Below are 25,555 nucleotides of genomic sequence, written 5' to 3' on the forward strand. Positions count from 1 at the left end.
AGTGGGGACCAAAAACGAGACGGTGGTGAGTGGTACTCCCATGAATTTCGGGTTTGTTGGAAAATGCTGGAGCTCCAAACGTGCTGGAAGCAGGAAGCAGTGCCTCAGCAGCTGCTCTGGACAGACACATTTTCTATCTCTTGTGCAAAGCATCAACAGCACTTTCTACAGGGAGCCAGCTGGGCGACACAGCCCTGCTTTGCATTTCAGCACTTGGATATTATCTAGCACACCCTTCTTTCCCAGTTTCCAGAGAAGCTGACTCAGGAGCGCCAGGGTAGGCAAAATATTGTGCCTGGTGCCACGGCACTGTCGTGGTGCCTCAGCCTGGGCTGGGGCTGCATTGCTGTAAGGTGGTGTGTGAGTGCTGCACTTCTGCAGCTCTTGGTGCTGCTCTCTCAGAGACCCACGGGTGCCAGCAAGGGCCCCAGCAGCTCTGTCCACAGCCTGGGTCCTCCTGAGCCTGAGGGATGGAGAGAGCCAGAGATGGAGGAGTCTGAGCCTGGCTGAGCTCTGCCCAAGTCGATGGCTGTTTGTGTGCTGCCAGGAGAAGATGAGGAGATGTTTCAGCAAGTGCCTGTGGGAATACACCTCCCACGCCCTCATACCAAGGCTGCTTTGCACAATGGGATTGTTTCCTGATGGCTGTGATCACTACCAGGATTCAAACCTGTGAGCTGGAAGCTGAGTAGTGAGCCTGCTGCTCTTTTGTGAAGAGCACTGCTTGGTCAGTGCCCAAAACCCTGCCAAGTCCTCCTGTGTACAGGACACCCCCAGTCCTTCCAGGCAGCACAGGGCCTGCAGCAGGGCCTGGAAGATGGGTCCATGTGCTGAGGCTCTCAGCCCCTCTAGTTTCCCCCATGGCCCTGCTGTGCTTTCTCCAATGTCATTACATTTCACCTTCTGCACGCTGGCTGGGCTTAGCCAGCAACTACACTTCATGTTATAGCCCCCCAGAAGAGGATGGGGGTGATGTTGACTCTGAAACCTCTTCTGAGAGCCCCTGGTTTGCCCCACACACATGGGCAGGGCAAGAGGTTCCCCACTGCAAGCTCTTGTTGAGAGTACTGGCACCTCTGCTGCTCTACATCCACTGCTGCTTTTTCTCAATAAAAACTAAACTCTGTGGGTTTTCCCATTTCCCCCATATGCATTGGAGTGTCCAGGGGAGTGGGAACCACTGTGGATTTCATAACCAGTTCCAGGATTCTGATGGAGACACCCTTTGGGAATCAGCCCTCCTGGCAGCTGCAGTGAGGATGCCCTGTGCTCCGAGGGGCAGGACAGGGAAGGTGAGTCTGCTCCACACATCAGGGAGTGTGGGGTGGCAAACCCATCAGCAACCAGGCCTGACAAAGGAAAATAACTGAAATAAGAGACAGAGATTTGTGATGTGTGAAAAACATGGCAGTTCTTTGTTCACTAACCCAAATTCACAGAAGAAGGAGCCAGTGAGTGGTTTCTGAGAGCATCTCAGACACTGGAATTGAACACTGATTTAGGGCAGTAAAGGGAGTTAATTTCAAGTGATCCAGGTTAATGGGTGTTTGGAAAGGCAAATGGGATGGATCACACCCTGAGGGGTGCCTGCAGGTGACTCTCATTCCCCACTGTAAATCTGTGAATCCCATCACCCCTCCTGGGGCATATAAACAGCCAGGGGAAGGGGAGGGGATTCCTGGGCACAGAGCTTGGGGTTTGGGCTGGTGAGGGGCTTTCACATGGAGCTCTGCCCTCCCTGCTTTGTGAAAAAGGTATGAAAATGAATCCCAATAAATCTCTTAGCCCAGCAGAGCAGTGGCTCTGGGGAAAAGGTGAGCAGCTCCTTGGCTTTGCTGTGGGAGGCACTGCTGAGGTGTGGGCTCTGACCTGTGTTGCACGGGTGTCTGAAAGCTACTTGTGGTATGTACAGACCTAAATAAACATGTGTAAAGAAGGTAAGTGGATTTTAAGCCTTGGAATGGGTGTTAGGGTTGATAAAAGCCTGGGGTGGGTGGTTTTCTTGTACTTGAGAAACTGGTTGCTATGTACACTTTCTCCTGCTTGCAGGTTCTACCCTCTGACTAACTTGGGTGGGCTGGGTGCCAGCATGCCCTTGTGGAAGTTTCCCAGTGAAAAAGTGACTGTTGGGAAGTGGCTCAGCTTTTTTCAGATGAGCACACCAGGGTCCAGGTGATTTTCAAGAGATCATTCAAGGTATTGCAATATATGTGATGACAGGCAGCTCTCAGTATGTTGAATAATGAGCAGCCATGCACAGAGTTTACTTTGGGTGTTTTGTTACCTGCTGTAGAACCTCTGCTGTGTTACACTAAAAATGAGATCTGGAGTGTTTGCAGGGGAAGGCCCAGGAGAAGTCCCTGCTGCAGGTTAGGACATCACAGGGGCAGTCCTGAACCTGAAGCTGATGTGTGGGCACAGCTGTGAGGCAGGACTGGGGAGCTGGTGCTGCAGGGATGGGCTGGGCTGCAGGGCAGCTCTGGAGGCAGGGCTGCATGCACACCCTCTGCAGACAGCTCCTGGCCTCCCTCCCTCGCGGGTGTTTGCCAGAGTGATGCAATCCCTCCTGGAGCACCCAGGCACACTCAGCCTCGCTGGTTTTCCCAGGCAGAGGGGCAGGAGGGGAGCATGGAATGGGCACCCTGCCCTGCTGAGGGGCAGTGAGCACTGCCAGAGGTGGCAGCAGCTACAGGCCATCGTAGGACTCAGAAGATGCAGAGTTTGGGTGGCTTTGGCTGCTTCCAGACAGTGAGCTCCTGGTCCTGTGCCTGCTGGTCACCCCGTGCTGCCAGGGTAGTTGGGAGCCTCAGGTGTGCACAGACAAGAATTGTCTGCTGGAATCTGCTGGCAAAAATGCTCTCATTTCTTATAAAACCTGCTTCACCAAATCAGTGAAGGATTTGTCCCGTTCAGGAGAAGTGAAGGAAAATGGGGTCAGCTTCTCTTTGGCATTGCCCCGGTGATCCCGGCAGGCTGTGATGTACCTGAGGCTCTCAACAGAGCCCTGCCTCTCTCCAGAGGGCTGGGACTGAGCAGCCCTGAGCATCAACTCCCTTCCCCAGCTGGAGACGGCCCTGCTGTGGCTGTCAGGGGGACAGGGTGGCCTCAGAAGTGGGTGGCACTCAGCAGCGAGCACCTTCTCCCGGATGCTCCCGCCCGATGTGAGCAGCAGCGAGTCAATGGGCAGGTCATGCCCTGGCAATAAATTAACTGCCAAACCACACGCTTGGGTTAACGAGACCTGCTTCAAGCTGTAGCGACTCTAAAGACAAACCTGCAGCACCCGTCTGGCGGTGGGAAGGACTTGGTGAGAAGTAATGCATCTCCACTGACTTCATACGACATCGGATATTATAAAAATCCATACGATATTTGGAAGACGTGGAAAGCCGATTGTTTTACAGACAGTGCTTTATCCTCCAATGGCCGCACGATGGCAGAAGAAGCAAAGAACGCTGCAAAAATAAATGTTTAAAGAGAAAAAAAAACAAAAACGGTGTTAGAGCGTGTCCGGAGGGCGGAGGGGAGCCCGGCCTCTCCTGCTGTGGTCCCTGCCAGGGACTGAACTCCGAAACCCCCATCGCCGACAACAGCCGAAACAAGGCCAGGAGAACGATGTTGTGGGAGGATTTAATGGCTTTACCCACGCTGTGAGGGTCTCCCTCGGGTGGCTCCGTCCGTGCCCTGGTTGCAGTCTGTCCCGCGCTCAGCCGGGTTTTTGTGCTGATTTTGTGTGCTAACTGAAGTGGCGATGGACTCCGACCAAGCCGTATGGTGCAGAATTCTCCCTCGGCCAGGGAGCTGCCCCTCGTGGTCCCTTCCACGGGCAGAGCATGCCTGGGCTGGCAGGAGTCCGTGCAGGAGCGCTTCGGGCACAGCTCCGCCCGTGCGCGGCTGTAAAAGGCGCATTGACACCCATCTCCCCCTAAAGACCCGTGAGCCGATAGAATTGCCACCAAATCAGCACTGGAACCGTGCAGGCGGCTCCAGGCTGTGAAAAAGCCCAGTCAGGGCTGTTTGCTTCCTCTCTGCGGGGCTCGTTTCGCTGAGATGGGGTTTTGCTGCCCCGCAGCCCCTGTGTCAGCCGCAGCGGGGCCAGCTGCCCGGAGTCCTCCAGCGAAACCCTGCCTTGGCTCTTCGGGGTCAAGGAGGGAGGTGGATGGATCTAAACAATCTGGTTCACAGCACGACACTGTGGCTCTGCTCTGGCTGAGTTTGGGAGACCAGACACTCACCTGGGGCTCTTCCCAGCTGTGCACTTTTCCTCTGGGAGCTCCCTGGAAGAGGGTTTCTGTTCCTGGTGGCAGTGCATTAAAGCTAATTATCTAATCTTTAATTCTGTAGCACAGTCCAAGTCCTGCATTTTGCTTCTAATCCCAGCAAACTTAAATTAAGACATTGTCATTTCAAACTAAACTGGGTAGGGGCTGCAATTTGTATGGCACAGGAGCTGTAAGGACAAGTGCAGCTGCAGGGATTCTTCTGCTGGTGAGACCAACTCTCCTGATCAATTAATTCAGGTGAAAGGTGAGGAGCATCTGTACCTGTAGCAATATATTGAGAAGAGAATAGAGCTGTTTTTCTGTGGCCCAGGTAGGCTGGATTGCCTTGGCCTTTGGAAACATGCAGGGGTCAAAGCCCAAAGGCTAGGCTCTGGCTGGTGTGCTGAGCACCTTCCACAGAGCCCTGCCACAGGGAAAGTGTCTGAGAACAACAGCTCCCTCTTCTAGCCAACACAAACAGGCTAGAAAAACATCAGGAAAGTACCCAAAGAGCAAGGCAAAAGCTGCAGGGTAGTGTTGGTCTGACTGCAGTGCTCTGTTGCTTTGTGGGGGAGGGAACTGTACAGCCAAACTGGTTAGGCATTATATAAAGATGTTTAACAATTGCCATTCATTATTTTAAAGTGCCTGGCATTGTTTTCTGGTTTCCTCTGTTGTGGTGAGGCCTTTGTGTGGAAAGGTGAGTAACAGCCCAGCTGCACAGGGAGCAGTGGGAGGGCTGCCCTTGGGATGCAGGTGAGTGCTGGCTGTGCCTCGGGAATGCTGCCCTGCTCTGCAGGGATGTGGAGCCTTCCCTGATCCCTCTGCTTGCTGCCTTGGGAGAAGTGGGGTTAAAAACCCCATAGCTCCTGCCTGCCCAACACCTGACTTCTATTTTGGTGCTGGGCAGGCTTAGCTGTATCACACTGTGTGAAACTGCCAGACAGTGGGTGCTTATGCAGAGCAAATGTGACTGGGTTTAGCCTTAGTAAAATCAATATGATGCTATTTTCACTTTAAAAATGCAAAGTGAAAAATCTGTGTTTTCCAGGCCTTTGGAAGCTGCCAGCTGCTCTCTAGGCCGAGTTGTGGTGCCACAAGGTGAGTTTTGCTCGCTTTCCAGGAAGAAGCTGACTTTAAAATGGGAGCAATGCAAACTGCTGGAATGGCAGTGGCACCTGGGCACTGGGGTCGAGGAACCTGCCCACCCCTGGAGGTGCTCAGAGCTGCCAGCAAGGGACAGCCCAGGAAAACTCCCTGCCCTGATGCAGAGGATATTGCTCCAGAAGAGGCTGTTTTAATGCTAGGCAATAATGATGTTGAAAACATAACAAAAACATGTAGGTTTTGTTAGGTTACATCTCGTCTTTTTCAATTTGGTGTTGAAAACAATAACAAAAACATGTAGGTTTTGTTAGGTCACATGCCGTCTTTTCCAGTTTTGGTGGTTTACATTAATATTCTCATGCTCTGTGCCTGCTCGACTAGGGAGAAGGTTCCTGGAGGAAGCATTTCAGGTGAGTTTTGCTTCCCCCCTTGCACTGTCCCAGCCTGGGGAAGGGTATTTGTGTTCAGCCTGAGTGCTGTGGGAAGGCTGGAGGCACCAGGGAGTGCTGGGCAGCTCTGGGCCAAGAGGCTGCAAAGCTGCCCTGGGAATAGGCTGGCCTGGCTGAGCCACATGGCAGGAGAGCTTCTGGTGGGGAAAAGTACCCAGAGACTCCAAACAGCTGCTGTGGTCAGTCCTGACTTGGGAAGCTGCCCCCAGGTGTGTTTGTGTTGGCTGCTTGAGCACGGTGACCGTGCCTGGGCCTCTGCAGCAGAGGGGCACTGCCAGGGCTGTGCCCGCAGCCCAGAAAGCCAACCCTGCCCTGGGCTGAGCCAGCAGGTGACAGAGGGGCTCTGTCCCTTATTCTGCTCGAGATCCCTGCCTGCAGGGCCATGGGCACCTGTTGGAGAGAGTTCAGAGGAGGCCAAGAAGATGCTCTAAGGGCTGGAGCATCTCTGCTGTGGTGACAGGCTGAGAGCTGGGGGTGTTAGATTGTGGAAGAGACGGCTCTGAGGAGACTGGAGTCCCTTCCAGTGCTTAGAGTGGATGCAGGATTGCCGGACAGGGACTTTTAATGGGGCACGTGGTTGTAGGGCCAGGGGGAATGATGTTTTGGGCAGGTCACGCAAGGAATAACTGAAAGGGAGCAGGTTTCGATTAAACATTAGGAAGAAATTCTTCCCCCGGGAGTGTTCTGGCACGGGCTGTCCAGAAGAGGTGTGGATGCTCAAGGCCAGGTGTTCGGCCATCCCCGGCTGTCCCCCATCCCCGGCTGTCCCCGTCCCCGTGTCCCCGCCCGCGCTGTCCCCCATCCCCGGCTGTCCCCGTCCCCGTGTCCCTGCCCGGGCTGTCCCCCATCCCCAGCTGTCCCCGTCCCCGCGTCCCCGCCCGGGCTGTCCCCCATCCCCAGCTGTCCCCGTCCCCGCGGTCCGCCCGGGCTGTCCCCCATCCCCAGCTGTCCCCGTCCCCGCGGTCCGGCCGGGCTCTCCCCCATCCCCAGCTGTCCCCGTCCCCGTGTCCCCGCCCGCGCTGTCCCCATCCCCGGCTGTCCCCGTGTCCCCGCCCGGGCTCGGTGGCTCCCCCCGGCGGCAGCAGCGGGGCTCGCCCTGCTCCCAGGCTGCTCCGGGGCGGCGGCGCCGCCTCCAGCGCGGCGGGACAAAGCGGGGCCGAGGCGAGCGGGGCCGGGCCGGGCCGGCGGCATGGAGCGCGGAGCGGAGCGGGGCCGGCGGCGCGGCCCGCAGCCCCGCTAGGAGCCGAGCCGGGCCGGGCCGGGCGATGCGGCGGTGAGCGCGGCGGGGCCGGGCGCCGCCGCGATGCTCCGCCGCAGCCTCAGCCGCCTGGTGAGTGCGGGGCCGGGGCGGCGGGCGGGGAAAGTTCGCTGTTTTTCTCTCTCTGCCGTGTGCTGGGGCTGTTCTCCCGCGGGGGCTCCCGCATCCCCCTTCCCGCGGGGTCCGCCCGCGGCCCCGGCCCCGCCGCGGCGGCTCCGTCCGACCCTGCGAGCCCTCCAGAAGTTGCCTTTGCTGCCAGAGCCCAAACCTTGTTTTTTTCCTCCCAAACCTGTCGGCGGGCGCTCCCCGGACCGCGTGGCTCTTCCTGCCCGGGGCGGGATGCGGCTCTGCCCCCGCCGGCTCCATCCCGGTCCCTTCCCGCTGCCACATAAGCCGCTCGGAGATTTCACCCTGACCTCACTGCTTGGCCCGAGCTCTGTAATTACTCATTTTTCCCTTTTCCGCAGCAAGTGTGCGAAAAGCGGTGTTTTGCCATCGTTCCGGGCGCCGCTGTTTATTCGGCAGTGTCACTGATTGCGCAGTGCGTAGTTAGCGAAGTTCCCGGAGTTGGGGCGGTGTGTGCGCTGTCACAGCCCGAGCACCGTGCGGGGCTCGGGGCCGCTCCCCGGGGCACTGCCGGTTACCTGCCGCGATCACGGGCTCTGCCGCCAGGCCCGAGCCGCGCTCTCCTCTTCGCTTTTGCTTTGGAGCGAGATAGTGTGCCCGGTTTTCCAGGCTTGGAGCACGAGGGACTCTAAATCGCCTTGTTAAGTCTGGAGGTAGCTCTGCGGAGCTCGGCAGGGGAGGGTTTGATTTTTGGGTTGGTTTTCTGTTTGTAGGCGGTGTTTCTGTCCAGGCTCTGGGCTAGCCCTGTGGAGAACACACCTACCCCAGCCATTGTTTTGCAGCCTCGGGGACAGATCACGACTTTCTGGCTTTGATGCCCTTTGAGTTCAGCTCTGCCCTAGGTGCTTCCTCCCCCACCCACCCCAGCGGCAGTTTGTCCCGCTCGTGTCGAGAGGCGTTTGTGGTTTGAGGCATCTCCACCGGCTTCACTGGAAAGCTTTTTTAGGTGGCTGCTTCCTGTGAGCGGGTAACTGGAGATGCCTGCCTGGCTTCTGGACCCAGCACCCTCCTCACTGGTGAGGAGCAGTCCCTGCCCTGCCCGGGGTCCCACGCAGTCTGTGTCACCTCTGAGTCCCTCGGCGTGGGGAGGGGACGTTCAGTGCTGCTGGGGTGTGATGGCCTCTGAGGTGGACAGAAACCATCCCTGCACAGCCCAGGTATTTCCCAAGGCTCTGTGCAGGGCTGAGCTGTGGCAGCACCCCTTTGGAAGGGTAGAGGTGATGTTCTGGCTGGGGGAGCAGCTCTGCTCGGGGCTGAGGACAGAGTGCCAGGTCAGCTGCAGTGTTGGTGTGGGGTTTAGACGCTGTTTCCGCCTCCTGGCTTTGCAAGCAGCATTTCAGCAGCAACCAGCAGTTTATCAGGCTGATGCAAGTGGTGTGGGTCCCCCCATATCAGCCAAGGCTGATAGAGCAGCTCCTGCCCTGCTGCTCCTGCCCTGCCCTGTCCCCAGCCCTGCAGGGTGCCACAATAGCTTTGGGCCAGTCCTCTTCCTCCTGTTCCATGGGAGGAGAGGGCAGCCTGTGCCAGTCTCTGGAACCATCCCCAAGGTGCTGTCTGGCCCTCAGTCCTGGATGGGCAGTGCTGTTCAAGGGATGCTCATCCTGTGGCCGTGGCATTGCAGGAATTCACTGCAGTTATTAAAGGCTGCAGATTTTCTGGCACTTAGAATCCCATAGGGCTACTCAGACAACCACTGTAACCTCTCCTCTGTGTGGTCTCTGCCTGAGGCTCAGAAATACCAACAGATATTGAAAATCCTGTTTTCAGTTGTAACTCACAGCTTAGGCACAATGGAGGTGACTTGCCCTATCAGCATGACTGTTTGTGGCTCTGTTTTTTCCTCCTATAAACTCTTATCTTGGATAGGGTATGACATGGGATGGTGAGAAGAGTAGGAAGGGTGGAGTGGTGCATGTGGGTCTGCACAGCTACCTGGGGGTACAGACTGATGCTCTGCAGAAACAAATTGGTTTCTGAACTTTGATTTGCACCACCGAAATAATCCCTGTCAAAGGAAGAGTGGGGCTGGGATCACTGCGGGGAGGTGGGATTGAATTGCCATGGTTAATCCACTTTTAGGAGATACTGTCAACTTGAAATATAACTTTAATTCTTTTTTGGAAACAGATTCTAGCACTGGAGTCTTATTTTTAGTCTCCTGCTGCTTGCACGGCTGTTGTGGGAGGGTGCAGGAGTGGAGTGGGGAAGTGTGGGGGTGTCCAGGGGAGGTTTGGGGTCACTCTGCTGGGCTGGGCTCCTCAGGGGCTGGGGTGAGCACTGTCCACTTCCAGCTGGCTGGGCAGTGCTGCTCCCTGTGTCTGCATCACAGACAGCGTGCTTTTTCTCACCTATTGCTCTCCTGTTCTTCACTGTACCCTGGGGCCACAGCTCTGCCAGGGCTGGGGGCAGTGCCCACTCGGGCTGGGGGACAGATAAGGGAGGAATGCAGAAAGAACTTAGTGATGCCCTCCTTGTTTTCACCCTTCCTCCCAATTTGCTTTTATTTAGGGCCAGTCTGGAAGTGAGCCCTGGGAGCTGTGACCTGCTCCCAGTGCAGGCAGGCTGGGGTGGTGGGTGAAGCACCCCAGGGTGCTCTCCCTCCTCTTGGGGTGCCTGCTGCTGGCTGAGCCCCTGGGCTGGTGCTCTGTGCTGGGTCTCCTGCCTCTGCAGTCAGTGCAGCTCCTTGCTCTGGCACTCTCCTGTTTGTGTTCCAAACCCAGGATAAGTGAGAAAACAACAAACAGTCTGTAATTGGGAGCAAAACTCTTCTGCTGGAGTGTTTGTGCAGCGTGTAACAATAGGACCTTGGTTGTGTTATTCCAGTTAATTAAATACCTTGGGGCCTGATCCTCTTTGCAGCCCGTGTGCTGGTAAATCCCTGGTGTTTGGCAGGTGCTGGGCTCTTTGTGAGCTGCTGGCTCCCAGCACTGTGTGCCTGCTGTTGGGATGAAGGTGTCTCTTGGGTGGGTGTGCAGGGCTGTCCCTGGGCTGGACTGTGTGGCTCTGTGCCCTGTCACAGACTGCAGTGATGTTCTCTCTCTGCTCCTCCCAGGCTCTGCATCCCTCTCTCCTGTGCCAGCAGTGGGTACCCCCAGCTTGGGCATGGGGCCCTGTGGGGCAGGTCCTACCTGGAGCTCTGCAGAGAGATTCCCACCCCACTGAGACCTACTCAGATGGCTGAAAAAGGGACATGCCCAAAGTCACTCTTTAGGTGGGAAGTAAATTCCCCACTGGCACTGGGAGTAGCTGAGAAGGGGCAGGGCTGGGTGGGGAGAGCCCCTGGGGTGCTCTGGGCAGTGTGGGGCTGTCCCTGCCCAGCTCAGGGGGTGCTGGGTGTGTGGAAGGTGTCCAAGGCTGGGGTGGAGGATGCTGATTTACACTCCCATCTTTAGGATGTGCAGTGAGTGTGTAATGAAATCTATTTCTGCACACAAGGCACATCTGTGATTTTCTTTCACACTTGTTTTTTTTTCCCATAGAGTGTGAACCAAACATTAGTGTGTGATTGCAGTTCCTATTCTAATAATAAAGATGATTACAGTTAGGAGTTGGAAGCTGTAGGGGTTGTCTTCTCCTCCCAGTCCAGCCATGTTAACACCTGCAGAGTGAGGCTGCATGTCAGGTACCTGATGCCACCTTCTGCAGGAAGTGTTTAGCTTTCGTTGGTGTGACAAAACCCTGCAAGCAGCAAAGGTTGGGGCTGGGGTGTCTCTGTGACACCAGGTGGCAGTTCTGCTTGGAGAAATCCCGCACTTCAAAAGAGTATGGATTTCAAAGAAAATTTCAGGTGGCTTCATGAAAGTTGCTGGAATTTTATTTTCTAAGATGTGTTTAGGGTGATAGCAGCATTCCACGTGCTCAGGCAGTTCCCCTGTAGCAGCCACAGGGCAGCCCATGCTTGACCACAGAGAAGTCAAGGGAGGCTCAAATAGGGAAGCTGGGACTGCAAAAAGCTTAGGGCTGCAATCCCCTGTTGCTGCTCCTTCCCTGGAAAACGGGGGCACAGGAGTTTCTCAGGTTCTGGGGGCCATAGGGGTTTATGAAATTCCTGTAATAACCATTTCCTCTTTAACTGTCTCCTAACTGTAGCCTTATTCCCAGAAATAGCTCAGCTATTTGGCTAAAAATAAATAAAAATCAAACAAAAAGCTTGGCCTGGGATAAGCAGCTGCATGTGTTCATGTGTTCAGTTAAAGTCTGGGAAGTTGGGAATGACTCCAGGGAGGGCTGGAAAGCACCGGTCAAAGATTAATGATAAGTGATGCTTCTAATTAAACCTGTGGCATGCTGAAACTTTTCTGTGGAGAATAACGAGTCTTGGCTGTATTTTCTTCTTCCCTCTGTGCCACTTTTGTCCCCAGCTGGTATTTTGCTAGGAGTAATGATGGTTGTCTGGGCTGTGCAGGAGGGGTTCGGAGCTGGGCTGACTGGACCTGCAGCTGAAGACATGGCAATTTGCTTTTAATAATAAAATTTGTAAAAGCAAACAGGACATCTATTAATAACAAGCTTTTCAGCCCTGCCTTTAATTTCATCCTGTTGCCTTTGGTTTATGTGTTTCCTTTCTGATTAAAACTGCTGTGTTCTGGCTGTAGCTGTCTCTAGTGGAGAGATTTATTTATTTTTAAGAGTCAGTTAAGACCAGAGCTGATGGAGAGCATTCATGGTGTCTGTAAGTCAGATGAAACCTTCACAGCCAAATTAGCTGTCTGCCAGTGATCATGGTTTCAGCAATGCAGGTTTGGTCCCTACGAGCATCCTCCTCCCATGGAACAGTGCTTGCATCTCTTGTCCCAGATGTGTAATTCCTGGCATTGTGGGACTGTGCTCCCCTGGGAGATTTAAACCCTCTGCCTTTGCCAGAAAATGCTGGGCTGGCCAGGTGGGGACCATCTCTGTGGCTGAGGTGTGCCTGCAGAGGAGCTGGCATTGCAGGGACAGGGAGTCACCCAGCTGGGTCCAGCCTGGGAGGGAGGAATTTTCCAGGCAGCTCGGACACAGGGTGACCCACTGTGCTGTTACCCATTTGCCTTTCCCTGAAAATGTTTGTTTGGGGGATTTTCCAGGGAGTTTCCTGTGTCTGTGGTGTGTGGGCATGGTGCTGAGGCTGGAGGGCAGTGGGAAGGTTTTCCTGCCTGGCTCGTGCAGTCACCCAGTGGCTCTCTGCCCCAGTGTGTCCCCTGCTCAGGGCAGAGGGCAGCAGCTCGTGTCCTGTGCCAGCACAGCCTGTCCCGAGGTTACCTTGGAAAATGCCTTACCTGTGCACCTAGACTGAAGTCTGTTCTCACTGCTCATATTGGGAATATTTCTGTGCTTCCTGAGGTCTGGGAAGGATGGGCTGGTTTTGAGTGTTGTGGACTTCACCTGCCTGTGCTCTCCCAGCCAGCACACCTGTGTCCATCCCGGGCTCGGAGCCCCTCAGGTGATGCTCTGGGAGCCAGGAGAGCCTGGCACACTCTGCAGCTCTGCCCCTGCCAGCTCCCTCTTGCAAATACACAAGGTTTCTTGTCGTCCTTCATCTAGCAAGCAGTATTGAGGTTCAGTGCTGGGTTTTTTAGTGCTTTCCCTTGTTTGCCTGGAGGGTTGCAGCTTTCTGTGACTTATGGAGGCTGCAGGCAGGGCTGGCCCCAGCAGCTGGGCTGTGGCTGCCCTGGGAGCTCCCACCCTGGGGCTGCTGTTGGCATGGGCACAGCAGGGAGGGCACAGGGACATGGGCTCTGCCCAGAGCCTGCCCTGCCCTTAGGGACACCCTGCTGGTCACAGGGGTCTGCTCATTGCAGGTAGGTAACCAGGACACTGCTGCTCTCGTTGCTGACGATGGTAAGCCATTTCTGTTATTTTTGGGGTGACTGTACAGTGATATTGTGTCCTTTGGCTCCCTGCACCCTTTGCACAGGCTGGCTCCGTGACCAGCTGCAGCCCCTGCTGCTCTGGTGTAACTAGCACGCTGCACTTTGCTGAGCTGCCCTCAATTACCCAGTGTGCCCCCAGTGCCTTGTTCACTGCCTGAACTGCCTGACATTTGATTTGGGCAGCCAGTATTTTGCTTTTTTGCAATAAGCTTGGCTCCAAGACTGGAGCACGGAGCTGTTCCGTGGAGTGCCTTAACCCAGCTGTGGGAGGAGGGCCAGGCTGCTGCTGCCTGTGTGCTGCAGGGGATGGCAGTGAGTGGCAAAGTGCTTTAAAGCTTGATTTACTAACTTGTAGCCTGGGGAAACTGAAACTTCCCTCTTTTGAAAGGTCTCCTCTTTCCTGCCCTCACCCTGGCAGCAGCACGGCTGCTGGGTCAGGAAGAGCCTGTTCTGCCCAGAGGCTGCAGTGACTTCAGTAATGTGTGTGCATTAAATATGCATGTGTGCAATATATGCACATTAAATATGCATTTTAGCAATACACAGAGATGCATTAAATAAATATATTTATTTTTGCTTATGGGCTGTTTCTCAGGCTGGGCCAAAACCCAGGGAGCTGCTGGGCAGTGATTGGCACAGGGCACTGTTCTGATGGCTGCAAAGTGCATTTGGATCCTGAGCCCCCCGTGGGACCATGGCGTGGGGAGAGGAGCTGAGGCTCCCTGCTGGCAGGAAAGCTGCCCTAGGTGTTGCTCCTCCTCCCCTCCGTCGTGTTTCATGCTCTCAGTGCCACAGGTGCTGATCAGAACCAATGCTCTCTAAAATGTTTAGCTCCTTGTGCAGCCCCTTCTGCCCTCTCCTGTGGGCACCCGTTGCCTCCTGCTGACTCCAGTGGTTTTCCCCCCAAACCCCGTGGTTTGTTTGGGATGCAATTCCAGCTGAAGCCCATTTACTCTAAAAGCACATCTCCTCTGGCCATCCAGCCTAATTGACAGTGCTTCAGAGACGTTTGTCCTGCCCTCCTTAATGAGACCTTAGTGCATGATCCAGTTGTTTGTAAAGAGCTTTTTGTTTGCCTCCTGCAGCAGGAGGGGTAAGCTCCTGCAAGGCTGTTCCAGCTGGGTGTTTTGCTCTCAAATCAGGCTTTTCTTTTCTGTTTCCCATCTTGAGCAGGATTCCTGTTAAACTCCATTGTGGCCTGTGCTGAGTAATGCTTTGCTGCAGGCTTTTTGCTCTTGTTTTCAGCTGAATTTCAGGATCTATAGGTGAAAGGACTCCAGCCTTGTTTATGGAGGGCTTGGTAATTTTTTGCTGTGTGTTTTCATAGAATCTCTTCATCTGGCATGTCCTAAAGTGCTGTAGACCTTAACAAGATCCTGTGAGATGAAGTGGGAAACAGAGGCATTGCTCACTTGGTCGATGTAATTTCTGTGCAGTGTTGTGGCGAATGCACTGATTTGCAAACCAGAGGGATCCTCTGTTCCTTGTGCTGTAGAGGACCTAGAAAAGCTGAGTAAGATGTGCAACAGGCAAGGCCAGACGATTTGAAGCTCTTCTTTGGTGCTGCCATCCAAGATCTCTTCAGCAGTAATACAAATTAAATACTGCTTGACTGCAGCGAGGCTGTGCTCTGCTGCTGGAGTCTCAATTGGCTTAAGAGGGGGAAAAAAAAAAATCTCACTGCCGGGAAATTAAATGCGGGTGGGGGAAAATCCACTTTTGTGAGCAGCCCTTCCATCTTTTATTATGATTTCTGTGTAATTCCTCCCCAGCATTCATACAAAGCCAAGCAGCTGCTATCTGTGGGGACTCAGACTGCACTCAGGGGGCTGCAAAGCCAGCCTTGAAATGCAGCATTAATGATTTTTTTTTCTGTTTCCTTTGGGTGGTGTTTTGCATGCCACTTTTGTTCAGTCTGAGTTGTGGAAGGTTTTTATTCTTCTTGTTTTTTCCTCCTTCCTTACAGCTCACCTTTTCTTACCTTGTTTGCTCAGGGAGGGAGTGCCATAAAATGAGCTGTGATGCCCAGAGGGCTTTTACCAGAGGTACCTGGTACCCAGACAGCCAGAGGGTTGTCCTCATATCAGCCAAACTGATATTGTGGAACACAGAATTTCCCTGGGCTGGTTTCTCTGGGGCAGTTGAATGGATGGAAGTGGGATTTTCCACTCGACAGGTCCCACTGCAGTGAGTGCAGGGTGGGAAGCACTCGGGCAGAGGGAGCCTTGGCTGAAGGAGCTGCTGTGGGTGACAGTGAGAGCAGGAACGCCCTTGTCCTGGTGCCTGGCTGGGGAAGAGACTGATGGGCTGGATTGGCTGAGTCATCCCCAGGGATGCTCTCCAGCACGGGGTGGGCTCTGCAGCTGCTGGGGTGCAGTATGGGGGAACCCCCAGGCTGCCAGGCTGAGGGCCACTGAAACCTCAGCTCTGTGTGCCTGCAGCTCTGCTCTGCTGGGCACTGCCAGCTCTGCCCCGCTGCCTTCCCCAGCTGTGTCTGCAGCTCTGCTCTGCTGGGCAGTGCTCACTCTGCCCTGCTGCCTTCCCACCCTGTGCCTGCAGCTCTGCTCTGCTGGGCACTGCCAGCTCTGCCCTGCTGCCTTCCCACCCTGTGCCAGTAGCTCTGCTCTGCTGGGCAGTGCCAGCTCTGCCCTGCTGCCTTCCCACCCTGTGCCTGCAGCTCTGCTCTGCTGGCAGTGCTCACTCTGCCCTGCTGCCTTCCTTCCCACCCTGTGCCTGCAGCTCTGCTCTGCTGGGCACTGCCAGCTCTGCCCTGCTGCCTTCCCACCCTGTGCCAGCAGCTCTGCTCTGCTGGGCAGTGCCCAGCTCTGCCCTGCTGCCTTCCCACCCTGTGCCTGCAGCTCTGCTCTGCTGGCAGTGCCCAGCTCTGCCCTGCTGCCTTCCTTCCCCAGCTGTGCCTGCAGCTCTGCTCTGCTGGGCAGTGCCCAGCTCTGCCCTGCTGCCTTCCTTCCCCAGCTGTGCCTGCAGCTCTGCTCTGCTGGGCAGTGCCCAGCTCTGCCCTGCTGCCTTCCTTCCCCAGCAGTGCCTGCAGCTCTGCTCTGCTGGGCAGTGCCCAGCTCTGCCCTGCTGCCTTCCTTCCCCAGCAGTGCCTGCAGCTCTGCTCTGCTGGCAGTGCCCAGCTCTGCCCTGCTGCCTTCCTTCCCCAGCTGTGCCTGCAGCTCTGCTCTGCTGGGCAATGCTCACTCTGCCTTGCTGCCTTCCCACCCTGTGCCTGCAGCTCTGCTGGGCAGTGCCAGCTCTGCCCTGCTGCCTTCCCACCCTGTGCCTGCAGCTCTGCTCTGCTGGCAGTGCTCACTCTGCCCTGCTGCCTTCCTTCCCCAGCTGTGCCTGCAGCTCTGCTCTGCTGGCAGTGCTCACTCTGCCCTGCTGCCTTCCTTCCCCAGCCTGGCCAGAACAGAAGCCAAAGGATTTCCTGAAGATAAACAGTTCTAGGCCACATGGTGAAGATTTCTGTCCTGGCTGGGTGGATTTCACTGATCCAGTGTCCTGGTATGGCTGTGCCTGCAAGCCCCAAGGATCAGTCTGTTGGTCATTGTGGTACCCAGAGGTGAAAATATTCCCAGTATGGTCACGTGGAGCTGATTTTGGCTGTGGAGCAAGGGGTGAAGTGGGTGATTTCTACCTCTTTTCCCTTTTATCTCCTGCTGCTTCTGTGGAACCATTTGTCTGTAGTACAGCAAGGGACAGAGTTAGAAAACCAGACTTTTCATGGTTTTGGAGTTGTAAAGCTTGATCTGAGCCCATGAGTGAGGAGCATGGGAGGTGCTGGGACCTTGGGTACCACTGTGGGGCTTGAGGCACCCTGGGATGCTGGGGCAGGACTCTGCAGGATGGACCTGCCCTCCCCTCCTTCCTGGGGGCTGTGTTTGGGAGACAGGACAGCTTCTCTGGGCAGCCCTGGGTGCCAGCCCTGGTTTCTGGGGTGCTGTGCTGAGGCACATCCTGGCAGGGCAGCCTGCAGCCTCTGCCCTGGAGTGTGCTCAGCCAGGCAGGCTTGCTTCCCAGGGGAAAGGGAAGAAACTGCTCTGGGAAATGGGCTTCTGGCCAGTCAGCTGGCAGCCTGGCTCTGAAATGCTGGGAAAACTTAAAAAGGGGCAAAATGTTTGTAGGTGGCAGAGGTTAGAGTAAGGTCTGGCCGAGCTGGGATACATAACATAGTATTTAGGGGTTTTTTGTTTCCATAACTGAAGAGCTCAGGCTTTCAGAGGACCAGAAAACAACGGGAAAACCAACAAATTATAGCTCTGCTGGGTGGTGCGAGCACTGACAGTTGCAAACTGGGAGGTTTTTTTCCATTTTGCTCTTATTTCGATTTTTGCCTGGCCAAATCACTGCTCTGGAGAGCTTGCTGCCCTGCTAAAATAGCTGCTGCTGAACAGACATATGTGCACAGCTTGAGCCGGGGAGAGGAGGGAGGAAGAGTTTTGAAGACAGGAAGACCTCGTTGTATTTGCTTTGTGACCTCTGCAAAACATTTGGCTCTTACTCAAAGTCCTTTTTCTGTTCTCGAGCCTGAAGGGTTCCTATGAGCCTGAATTTTATATGCTGGTGGCATGCTGGTCGAACTTTTCTTTTGGACTGCCAAAAATAAAAGATCTGCTGCCTGTATTTCAGGATGAGCAATGGTTTCATAACCCTGGCTGCCAGCAGGGCAGGGAAAAGAAGAATTGAGGTGCCGAAAACTTCCGAGGGTTGGTGGTTGTGTTTGAGCAGGAGCAGCAGATTTTGCAGCAAGCAGCAGCACTGGAGTGATGCTGCCCCAGTTGATCCCTTCTGGCTTTGGCTTTCTGCATCACTGTGGAGCTGGCATTGTGCAGAGTATTGCTGAACAGAAGCTGTGGTTGCAGCCATTGTGGCATGCCTGCTGGCAAGATGCAGTGCTGCCTGGCTTGAGGGTAGGCTGCCTCCAGAAGGAAAAACAAAATCCATGCCAAAAAAGGTCTTTTCAGCTGTCACCCCTGTCCACAGCACTCCTCAAGTCCAGGATAGGGCTGGGCTCTCCTTTAAATTTATTACATGGGGAAAAAAAACTTCTGTATTTCCTCTCTCCACCCTTATGAAATCTTTCAAGTAGCCTTTTCCCCTGTTCTCTCCACCCAGCCATGTCTCTGTTGGTTTTTATCAGTGGCTTTGTTGGCCAAGTCAACTTTTCCAGGAAATGCAGCCTGGCTGGGCTCTGCTGTTCCCCAGCCCCCTGTCCTTGCTGAAGGTGACCTCCCTCCCAGGCCACATGGTGAGGCAGCAGCTCTTGGGGACAGAGGGGACATGGGGGTGGGCTCTGGCTGGTGCCCCTCACTTGGCTGCAGTGCCCCTTGCTTTAAGGATGGTGTGCTGTGCTTCTGGTGCTGTGCTGGAGCTCATCCTGTACTGCTCTATCATCCCCAGGCACCAGGGCTGTGTGCTGAGCCCCACCACGTGCTGACTGCTGTGAAAACCCCCCGGCCCTGTTCCCAAGGCTCCTCTTCTGCTCTTGCCTTTTCTTTAGGTCTGGGGGCTCTCACAGTTGCCCCTGCTGCCCCCCACTCTGGCTGGAGCTGCCTTGACCCGGTGGTCACTCCTTGGGGTCCCTGTTCTGTCCCTGGCTGAAACATCCAGCCTCGGCCCAGGAGAAGGGATCCTGGTTTAAATTTCAACCTGCTGTTTTCCTGAGGTACCAGCCTTCCCATCCTGCCTAGGAGTGAGCAGCAGAGTCCCATCCAGTGGGAAATGAGGTCGGGCAGTGTGTGCCTTCAGCCCTTCCCCGTGGGCCTATGAGCTGTCAGTATTTCAGATGCACTGTTGGTTGGTTGTTTTTCCAAGGTCTGTGTGTGTTATTGACCCTCTCATGCAGGCACAGGGAGGCTGGTGGGGTTGGTCCTGGTCCGTGGAGCTCTCTCTCTAAATCAGGAGATCTGCTGGAAGATGTGCTCGGTGTGGGTAAGCACAGTCTGAGCTGCTGAATTATTGAGGGTGTTCTCAAAGCGTGGCTCGTGTCCTCCTAGAAGTGACTGAGGACAAAGAGTCATAGGAAAATTGGCAAGAAGAAATCTCAATTAAAAATATATTGGCTGGGCAGTGAGCTGATGGATGTTTTGGGGAGGTTACCATAAATTTATGGAGGCTTTTTAAAATTGTGGCTGTGTTTTCCTTTGTTCTTCTGAGGCTAAATGAAACAGGAGCTAGAACAGGCTGTTTGGGGAGGTGCTGTTATTTTTGCAAGCTTTTCTTGTAAATCAGGTCGCCTTCTCTACAACTTTTATGGTAAATGGAACAATACAGGAGCAATTAGACTTTAAAGTACTCATGAGATTGAAGCCAAGTAATGTGATTTACTCTTTCTTTTGCATATATTTAATATAAGCTGTGATTTCATTCAAGTGTTTGAGCTTTGTACTTGTACTGTAAAATCTCTGGGTTTAGCAGATGATTTTTTTAAAATGCCTGTGGTTTTTATTAGATCTGTTTTCTATGAGTTATTTGTGTTTACGTTGTGGCTTAAAGTTATCTTCAGCAAACATGAAAGGAGAAGTTTTTTTTACTAGTTAGTTCTGGTTTTGGTGCTTTCTGGAGCTGTAGTAAATCAAATGCTGGTGGTTTTTCAGTTTAACTTCTGCTGCTGTTTTTTTTTTTTTCTGGAAACAGGGCCAGAAGGTAGCACAGACACTTGCTTTCCATATGGGGGATATAATTAAAGGCTCTGTTTGCAGCTGCCCTAGAAATAGTCCTCTTGAAGTGGCTCCTTGTCAGCAGTGACTGCAGGGCACAGGTTCACCTCTCCTGTTGGACTCAGTCTAACTCCATTAATTTTTACCCAGGCTTGCTAATTTTTACCCAGGTTTGCTGCTTTTATCTGGTGCCATCTGGGTGCTGTGCATGGTGCTGTGCTGGATGCCCAGAACGTGGGGAGGGGGGCTGAGGAGGGGCCTCTCCCCATGGCAGGTGGGAGGCTGTGCTGGGGAGGGACATTCCTGTGGGAGGGGGGCACAGATGGAGAAGGGCACAGGGGCATGAGGGGACAGTTGCCCAAACCCAGGCAGAGAATGTGGGGAGTGCTGTGGGCTGCAATGTAATTGTGCCATCTGTGTGTGATGCTCCAACAGCTTCCAGTCATCAATATGTTGGGTTATTAATTGCACCCATAGGCATTTTTACTCCTGGCCTGTTACCTTCAAATCATACCTGTTCTTGTCTCCTCAAAGAAAAATTTATAGTGGAATGCCAAGCCTCGGGTGACCCTCTGTGGGCACATAGATGGGCTTGCTGAGCTTGGGCAATGTAAGGAAATGGCCATTATACCCCCAGTGCCTTGATTTCAGAACTGCTGCTGCTGGCAGAACGTGGGCTTTATAGAAGGTGTGAGTATGGGAAGGCTGGGTTACACCAAAGCATTTTCCAGAACACATTCCTGTGTGAGTTTCTCCCTGGCAGAGAAGGGTGGTGCTGCAGCAGCAGCCCTGTGTGCCATGCCAGTGCAGCTGGGCACCTGGACCTGCCCCGGGGCAAAGCCAGGATGGGCAGCCACTGCCAGCTGGGGGATGCTCCTGGTAGAGCAGCCAGGATGGGCAGCCACTGCCAGCTGGGGGATGCTCCTGGCAGAGCAGCCAGGATGGGCAGCCACTGCTAGCTGGGGGATGCTCCTGGCAGAGCAGCCTCCCTTGCCTCACCTTGACCTGCTGGGATTTGTGTCTGGCTCTCTGGCTGGTGTCATCCAGCTGAGCTCCTTCAGGAGAAATCTGGTTTGGATGCCCTGCTGAGAGACTGACTCCGTGGTAGGCTTGGTCAGGCACTGGGGCAGTGGAGCAGGAGCTCTGAACTGAAGCTTGGAGCATTGCAGGAGACACCTGCATCTTCGGGGCTGGTGCTCAGCTGGTGCAGACAGGATGGTGGCTCTGCTCAGAAGTGCCTCCTTCCCTCCCTCCTCACAGTTCCTGGTGTCTGCTGTGTCCCCCTGGTGCTGCTGTCCTGTCTGCCCGCTGCTGGGAGCCCTTCTGGGTGGCAGGGACATGTACAGCAGGTGGCTCTGGGGTCACCTACCACATCCCCACGTCCTCCAGGCTTGGTGGGGGAACACAGCATGGCTTCCCTGGCACTGTCCCCACACCGTGCCCAGTCTGGCACTGCTGATCCCTACAGACAGCTCTGCTTCTCCCAGTGCTCACACAAACACCTCTGGCCCAGGGAGGTGAGAAAGGGCCTAGGAAGGGAACACAATTGTTTATTTTCTTGAATAATCCTTTTGGCAGGCTTGGCTCTAAACAGCAGGAGGAACTCTGGCTTTTGCCTGCACCAGCTCACTCCAGCACTGTGAGCTGTGGGCTGTGTAGGGCCCTAGCAGGCAGCAAGGCAGCTGCTTGAATTGCATCCAAGTAAGATTTTCTTCTTTTTTTTTTGCCACCAGAATTAAAATTTTTCATGAAAGGCAGTCGGGAAAAGTCGTCTAAATCCTCTGCCTGCTAATCTGCATATTTTATAATTTTCCCAAAAGCCTGGCAGTTATTCCCTAAATCTGCCTCTAAGTCTTTGTTGAGAGCTGTTATTCAGACGTAGCAATCTATTAAGGACCACGAGGGCCGGGCTGGGCTCCTCCAAGGGAGAGCTTTGGGTTGGTGAGCTCAGCCAGCCCCTCCTGCCACAGCCTGGGCTGTGCTCACCCTCTGGGCTGCAGGGAGGTGGGGTGTGACACCTTCCAGCTTCTGCTGTGCCTGTGGGCAGGTGTGACACCGTGGGCTGTGGAGGGAATGGGAAATGAAATGCTGTGAGTGGTGGGAGCCTGGTTAGGCCATGGAGGGAGGGCTGGGAGGCACCATGGGGTTACAGTGCCACTGTTAGGTACCCTGGCATTGCACTCACTGTGTGGGTGATGCTGCATGTGAACAACAGGGAGTTGGGGGTGAAATCCCTCCCAGGAGGTGGTGCTGAAGTCGCTGTGGCTTGGTCAGCCCACACACCACACCTGGATTTGGGTTCTCCTCTGCTCTGAGGCTTCGCGTGCACCCTGCTCTCCGTGGGTAGTCAGGCAATCCTTGTGAGCACTTGTCCAGCAGTGCTTTAAGCAGAACTTGGTGGTTTCCGTGCCAGTGTGTGAGTGGCAGGCCCTGACCCTGCTCCTCTCCACGCCGTGCCAGCGGGCAGGGGAAGCTGTTCCTTCCTCCCTGTGCTGCAGGGATGCTCACCAGGCACGCCTGGCTCCAGAGCCTGCACAGGGACACGGTGGGACCAACGTGGGGACATCTGTCTCAGCTGCCTGCTGCTGCTGTGCTGTGGATGGATGGCTCTGCCTCCTGCTCCTGGGGCCCAGGTTGGTCAGAGCGTGGCTGGCACCTCCATAATGCAGCAGATACATCAGGGAGCCTTTTTTGGGTCTGGTTTGTGATTTGCAAGAGGTGCAGTTTGCTGCTGCTGTGGTGGTGGTGTGGCTGGGAGCACGGTGGCATTCCCTAGCTGGGGCTGTGTGCCAGCCCTGCCCAGTTTGGGGGCTGGTGGGGGTGGTCACTGCTGGGGGTGCTGCTGGCTCTGTCGGGAGGTGCAGGGACATTGTGTGGGGCGTGAGGATCCTCCTGCTCTGAGCATCAGCCACTGGAGCTGTGAGCATGGCTGTGGTGAGAGAGGTCAGCACACCTCCCCAGGTATAGGTGTGGTGTTTAGTTACAGGTGTGCAGACCTGGGTGGGAAGCAGAGGAAGGGAAGAGCTGCTGCTCCCTTTGGGCAGATTCTACTCCTGGTGCAACAGGATCCATTCAGTTGTTGCTGCTCCAGGACCACTGGTTTTAACTGTTTAAATTTTTGGTTTTGACATTTTCCCCAAGCAGCAGGTAGTCCCAAGCCTTCTATCTTAGCATGTTTTTCTTCAGAGCACCTTTTCTCTAGCTGGGTTTTGTTTGCACCTTGCCAAGCTGCCTGTGATGAGCCCTTTGGATGAGGGATGCTGAGCTGGATCCGGGGTGCTCCTGGAGCATCCCTCTGCAGAGGCTGAGCCCGTGCTGGGCAGCTGATTTGGGACAGGCATTTGGCAGCTCTGGCACCTGCTCTGCTGGGGCTTCAAAGCAAGCAGGCTGTAGGGTTGAGGGTTAGTATGGCTCAGTGGAGTATGAAGGGTGTCTGCTGGTGTGTCAGCAGCCCTGCTGCCTGATAGTGCCCTCGAACCATAGACTGACCAACGTCTTCCCTGTGCTTGTTTTAAAACTTGAAAACTGAACTCTAAGGAAATCTTACCCTGGTCTAACACCACTCTTTCCCCCTCACCCCTCTTCCCCCATTTGCTCTTAGTGGGTATTTTAAATTCACTGTGTAAGTTTAAGTTCAGCATCACGAAATGCTTTGTGGTGCCAGCCAGGTCTTCTCCCTTGGCTGTGAGCATCTGTGGCGAGGACACTTTGTTTAATGAAAGGGGGAACCTGGACAGAATGAAAAGCTGATTTTTAAACTGTTGCACAGTTCTGGTGTTTTTGAAAATAAAGTTTTCTCGTCTAGTGGGAAACTTGAGTGTGCTGTGTGGCCAGAGCTGGAGGCTGATGGGGACAGAGCTCACGGTGCTGCCTCAGCCCCGAGAGCTGCAGGGACCTGCCTGGCCTCGCCTGCCTCAGGTTGGGAAAAGTTTTAAAAGAAGTTAAAGAAGTTGGAGATGTTGAAGAGTTACATTGAAATAGAGGAGCTCTGGTACTTTTGGTGCATTCAGGTACTTTGTTTACTATGTGTAAACATCCTCTCCTTTGGCTAGGGGGGTCTGTCTGTGGGTCTGTCTGTTTGCAGGGTGCTGTCACTGCCCGAGGGGTGGCTGGGCTCTGCTGGAGCCCTGTGCTGCTGCTCACAGGTGTCTTTGTGCAGGGGCTGTGTTGTCCTGCAGAGCAGCCCTGCTTCCCTGCTGAGGTTATTCTGCTGCTGAGCAGCGGGGCTGTCATCAGGCCCCCATGATGTGAGGCTGGCATTCACTTGTGACATCTCATTCTGCTTTAAATTAAACCCCAGCCAGCCCAGCTGGCTTCCCAGCACCGTGTGTGTCATCTCGAGGAGTTTGTGCTGTGAAGCTGTCTGCTTCATCATCCGTGATTTTAGCTGAGATTTTTAAATAGCAGAAGCAGACCCTTTTGGTTTTTTGAGCTGAGCACTAAATCTGTGTGCCAGTGTGGTGGTGAGACATCTTGCATGGGTTTGAGGGTGGGACAGAAGAGTGAGTGTAAGGGGGGGTGCAGTTGCCATCATCCTCCATGCCATGAATAAACCCAGGGCTGAAGGATTCTCCAGGTCAGGACTAGGAAGAGATGTATAGATGATAAATTATGTTCCTAATGCCTTGAAGTGCTTGATAAAGACACGTTCTCCTTCAAGAAGGAAAAATAACCTGGCATAGGCTGCAGATGCAGGCAGCAGTGCAGTGACCTGTCCTGGTGGGGTGGGCTGTGGTCCTGAGCTGGTGGCTGAGCAAAGGTGTGTTTCAGGCTCAGCACATCCTTGGTTTTGCTGGATGACCTTGGTATTCTTCATCCTCTGTGCTTTGGCTGGGGCAGAGGGGTGAATTTTTGAGTTCCAGCTGCCTTATTTTCAGTGAGCAGTGCAGTGTGCTGAGGAGCTGGAAGCTGTTAACCCAGATGTTTGGGTTCTTTGGGGCTAACAGCTGTCTCCCTTTGCCCGCGGTATGCTGGGGAGGAGAAGCTGTGAATGCAGATGTTTGGGGCTAACAGCTGTCTCCCTTTGCCTGCAGTGTGCTGGGGAGGAGAAGCTGTGGATGCAGATGTTTGGGGCTAACAGCTGTCTCCCTTTGCCCGCAGTGTGCTGGGGAGGAGAAGCTGTGGATGCAGATGTTTGGGGCTAACAGCTGTCTCCCTTTGCCCGCAGTGTGCTGGGGAGGAGAAGCTGTGGGTGCAGATGTTTGGGGCTAACAGCTGTCTCCCTTTGCCCGCAGTGTGCTGGGGAGGAGGAGCTGTGGATGCAGATGTTTGGGGCTAACAGCTGTCTCCCTTTGCCCGCAGTGTGCTGGGGAGGAGAAGCTGTGAATGCAGATGTTTGGGGCTAACAGCTGTCTCCCTTTGCCCGCAGTGTGCTGGGGAGGAGAAGCTGTGGATGCAGATGTTTGGGGCTAACAGCTGTCTCCCTTTGCCCGCAGTGTGCTGGGGAGGAGAAGCTGTGGATGCAGATGTTTGGGGCTAACAGCTGTCTCCCTTTGCCCGCAGTGTGCTGGGGAGGAGAAGCTGTGGATGCAGATGTTTGGGGCTAACAGCTGTCTCCCTTTGCCCACAGTGTGCTGGGGAGGAGAAGCTGTGGGTGCAGATGTTTGGGGCTAACAGCTGTCTCCCTTTGCCCGCAGTGTGCTGGGGAGGAGAAGCTGTGAGTGCAGATGTTTGGGGCTAACAGCTGTCTCCCTTTGCCCGCAGTGTGCTGGGGAGGAGAAGCTGTGAGTGCAGATGTTTGGGGCTAACAGCTGTCTCCCTTTGCCCGCAGTGTGCTGGGGAGGAGAAGCTGTGAGTGCAGATGTTTGGGGCTAACAGCTGTCTCCCTTTGCCTGCAGTG

At 54.6% G+C, this 25,555-nt stretch overlaps 1 protein-coding gene across 6 annotated transcripts in view; it reads left to right on the top strand.

Moving 5' to 3' along the window:
- Positions 1-6,982: 6,982 nt before the first annotated feature.
- ATP11C (ATPase phospholipid transporting 11C) overlaps positions 6,983-25,555 on the top strand; it is a 57,224-nt gene continuing 38,651 nt past the window's right edge. For 2 of the 6 annotated variants that reach the window (XM_059859457.1, XM_059859453.1), the window contains exon 1: positions 6,983-7,148. In XM_059859457.1, the coding sequence (XP_059715440.1) occupies positions 7,122-7,148 (27 nt within the window). In that variant the 5' untranslated portion in view covers positions 6,983-7,121. Of the gene's footprint in view, positions 7,149-18,958; positions 18,989-25,555 lie in introns of those variants that run through there. The other 4 variants (XM_059859456.1, XM_059859452.1, XM_059859455.1 and 1 more) reach the window with 4 other exon arrangements.

Source organism: Haemorhous mexicanus, chromosome 14 (assembly GCF_027477595.1).
Source record: "Haemorhous mexicanus isolate bHaeMex1 chromosome 14, bHaeMex1.pri, whole genome shotgun sequence".
In the NCBI taxonomy this organism is placed as follows: Eukaryota; Metazoa; Chordata; class Aves; order Passeriformes; family Fringillidae; genus Haemorhous; species Haemorhous mexicanus.